Genomic DNA, 3,369 nt, shown 5'->3' with positions numbered 1-3,369 from the left:
AATTCAACTGTATGCATATGATAAACACTGGATTTAAAACACTCTATTAATAAATTTAAATATTCCAGGAAGCTATACTAAAGAGAAATAGACCAAAAAAAAAATAGCATTTCCTCAAGAGTAGAAAATTGAAACTCTGTATGACCCAGTGATTTAATGACTAGGACCTATACCCTTAGGATATGAGAACTTAGAACCAAAAGGAGACTTGCACACCAACATTCATAGCACTATTATTCACCATCATAAGAATATGGAAACAGCCCAAATGTCCAACCACAACTGAATCTTTTGAGAAATTGTGGTACATTTACATAATGGAATACTATGCAGCACTCAGGAGCAACAATGTAAAAAAAAATACTATATAACTTGGGAGAGTCTGGAAAGCATATGCTGAATGAACTAATAAGATCGTTATTGTAAAAATAGAAATATAACTAGTAAAACATGTATGGTGATCCAAAAGAGGTCGGGGTGGGAGTAGAGGGGTGAGGATGGGTAGGGGCAAAACCACAGGTTGCACAATTTGATGGGTGGATGGAGGGGGTAAAGGAAATGAGAAAGATCTAGTGGACACATGAAGAGACAGGGCACATGAAGAGATGGGCATAGTCCAATGATGATTAATTTTATAAAACATAATACATGATGTATGAGACACAATGAGTGAAGAATAGTATGGAACACACAAAAATAAATTTTAAATTTGAGCAAGAAGACTTAAAGACTAGTTATCTATTTATCAAAATATATTTCTTTTTCTTTAAATTTATTATTAATGTCAATGAAAATTTACAGATCAAAATATATTTTTAAATAATGGTTGTTAATGGAAAAAAAGTTGCTCAAATTGTCTTTTCTTCTTACTGTGAACAGAAGTTATAGGTATGAAGATGATGTAATACTGTTCCATATCTTTTAGGACTTTAATTTTCAAAAGTGACCAGAACTGGTTTGAAAGACAAGATGACTACTGCTGCAGAAAGGAAGTATGTGAATATTAGGAAAAGACTGGATCAGTTGGGCTACCGCCAGACTCTGACTGTGGAGTGCTTACCTTTGGTGGAAAAACTTTTCAGGTAAAGATGAAAATAGAGTTTTCCATTTGTATGTTTCCTAATCTTTATCTAGTTTCTAATTCAACTTCATTCCTTAGTAAAGAAATGGTTATATTTTGAAAAGTTCTTAAATCACCTGAAGCTCATCTGTTTGTCCTTTGGTCCTGCTTCCCTGTCATCAGTTCAAAACCTCCACATCCCAAAACTCATAAGGGTCACCATTGTTTTGTGTGTGGCAGATTGTTTTTAATTGAGAACTTAAAATGAAATTTAGAGAGTCTTACATAAAAATTACTCCATCTTGTAAATATCACTGGAATCCCAAAGTTTCAGACCTTTTTTAACATAAAAGATAATTTTAAAGTGTCTTGCAAGTAGTCCCAAGAATTCTGAACTTCATCACAACCACTTTGGGTCACCATTCTTTAAGAGTAAACCTTGAGTGTTTTTCCTATAAGTAGACTTTTAAGTTTTTATATTTTTTTTCTGGTATACACATTCTTCCCTTAAGTTTGCTTCACTGCACTTTAGTTATTTTTAATAATGGTTTTCTAATATGTTGCTTGATACTTTTGCTGTTACTAGTTACCTTAACTGATAGAGACAGCAGAATCAGAAAATAGCTTCTCAGCCCTCAAAGCTATAGTACTAAAAAGATGTGTGTCAAGATTAAGTGGCATAGGGTGTGTGAGGGTACTTATCAGTGTAATTAAAAAGCTCTGTTACACTTGCCTAAGCAGAATAGAACCCAGGCTGGCCTAGTGTGCCAGTCAAGGGGACAAGGGTCAAGGAGAGATATGCCTATCAGTATGGCCACAAAGCTGTGCTAGCTGAAGAAATGTGTCCTGAGTTGTTCTTTGTCTTGTATCGTAACCTATTCATTCGCTAATAAACCCTATGCTCTTGGATATTGTCAGTGAGTTCTGTGTGCCCATTGTAACAAATTGATTCCAGCAGAAAAGTAAAGGGAATTATAGGAGAAATAATTGGTGTGAGAATTGGTTTGTTTGGTTTTTTTTGTTTTTTTTTAAAAAAACCCAGTGTTGGAGGGTGAAAGCATCTTTTAACTCTGTGTCATAGGAATCAAGTTTGAGCTATTGATGCTGATAATAAATCTCCTTGTAAAGTTAGTAATAAAAGTGTAACACTACTGATAAGTCATTTTTTTAAAGAAAATTATTTTTCATTCTTCCTTTGCCTTGTGCCTACTTAGCTTCTGAGTTTATATCTCCTTTATGATTCTGTAATATCACTTGCATGTTGCTTCATATTTGTTATTACTGGAAACTTGCTTTTGTTTTCCCTTTATAATGTAATTCAGTGAGGCCTAGACTTTGACTTTGGCACTGCTATACTTAAAACAGTGACAGAGAATGCACTGAAATAACTTTAATAAACTATCAGAAGAAGAAAAGCTCCATGATGAGGACCTTATTAGGTTTCTGGAGGCGAAAGACTGATTCTTACTCTTGAGACATTCTGCGATATGGAGAAAACAGTATTTTTTTTTAAAAAATCCTTTTAAAATTTGAACTCATTTATCAGTAACATTTTAACTCTTGCTTAGAAATCTAGTTTTAGTTAAAAGTAAATGTAATGATTTCTTGTATTTACATTCTCTGTCCTTTCATTTTAGTGACCTAGTTCATACAACAGAGAGCCTTCGGAAGTCAAAATTATCTGCTGTGAAAGCCGAGAAAGAAAGTGCCAATTTTGATTTTGTTTTGGAACCCTATAAAGTTGAAAATGCAAGATTATGCAGGGAAAATAATGACCTCTACCTAGAATTAATGAAGCTGAGAGAGCAGTCAGACCAGCAAATTAAAGGTAAGTGAAAATTGGTAATTCTTTGAATGCAGAATTTTGTTTTATTTGTGGTAGTGGTATTACAGCTATGAAATTTGCTTTACCTCCCAGTGACCGTAGGCTTAATAGAGTTGAGAGAAGTGTTGCTGGGTCCTGCCTTCTTCATGATCCCATGAAATGTTTGAGCCCATTGGGTCAGTCCAACTCATTGAGGGTTTTCAATGTGTTCATCGATCTTTTTTCCTACCAAACATAAGTCCATTTCCTTGACTGGTCTTTCCTGATGACATGTCCAAAGTAAGCAAGACAAAATAGGGAAGGCTGAAAGTCTTTAAAACTGTTGATTAGACAATGTTGCAGAATTACTAACTGCCCTTGGGCTACTTCTAGAGATGTGTGAAAGAATTCCTCAGAAGGAAAATGAACATGCATTCTGTAACTATGTTTCTCTACACCATTATGTGGATTAAATTTTGAGAACTAGAAAAGAAATAAAAATTCT

The 3,369-nt window shown here is 34.2% G+C and overlaps 1 protein-coding gene across 1 annotated transcript in view; it reads left to right on the top strand.

Annotated features, from left to right (window-relative positions):
- Positions 1-969: 969 nt before the first annotated feature.
- The window catches only part of CEP135 (centrosomal protein 135kDa), a 110,338-nt gene continuing 107,938 nt past the window's right edge, over positions 970-3,369 (top strand). Inside the window, exons 1-2 of the mRNA XM_006898095.1 lie at positions 970-1,082; positions 2,698-2,888. Coding sequence (XP_006898157.1) covers positions 970-1,082; positions 2,698-2,888 — 304 coding nt within the window. The remainder of the gene's footprint in view (positions 1,083-2,697; positions 2,889-3,369) is intronic.

This window comes from Elephantulus edwardii, unplaced genomic scaffold, assembly GCF_000299155.1.
Source record: "Elephantulus edwardii isolate Elephantulus edwardi_28Jun2011 unplaced genomic scaffold, EleEdw1.0 scaffold00220, whole genome shotgun sequence".
Taxonomy (NCBI): domain Eukaryota; kingdom Metazoa; phylum Chordata; class Mammalia; order Macroscelidea; family Macroscelididae; genus Elephantulus; species Elephantulus edwardii.
The sequence above is the reverse complement of the archived record's forward strand: the minus strand, read 5'-3'. Positions and strand labels throughout refer to the sequence as shown.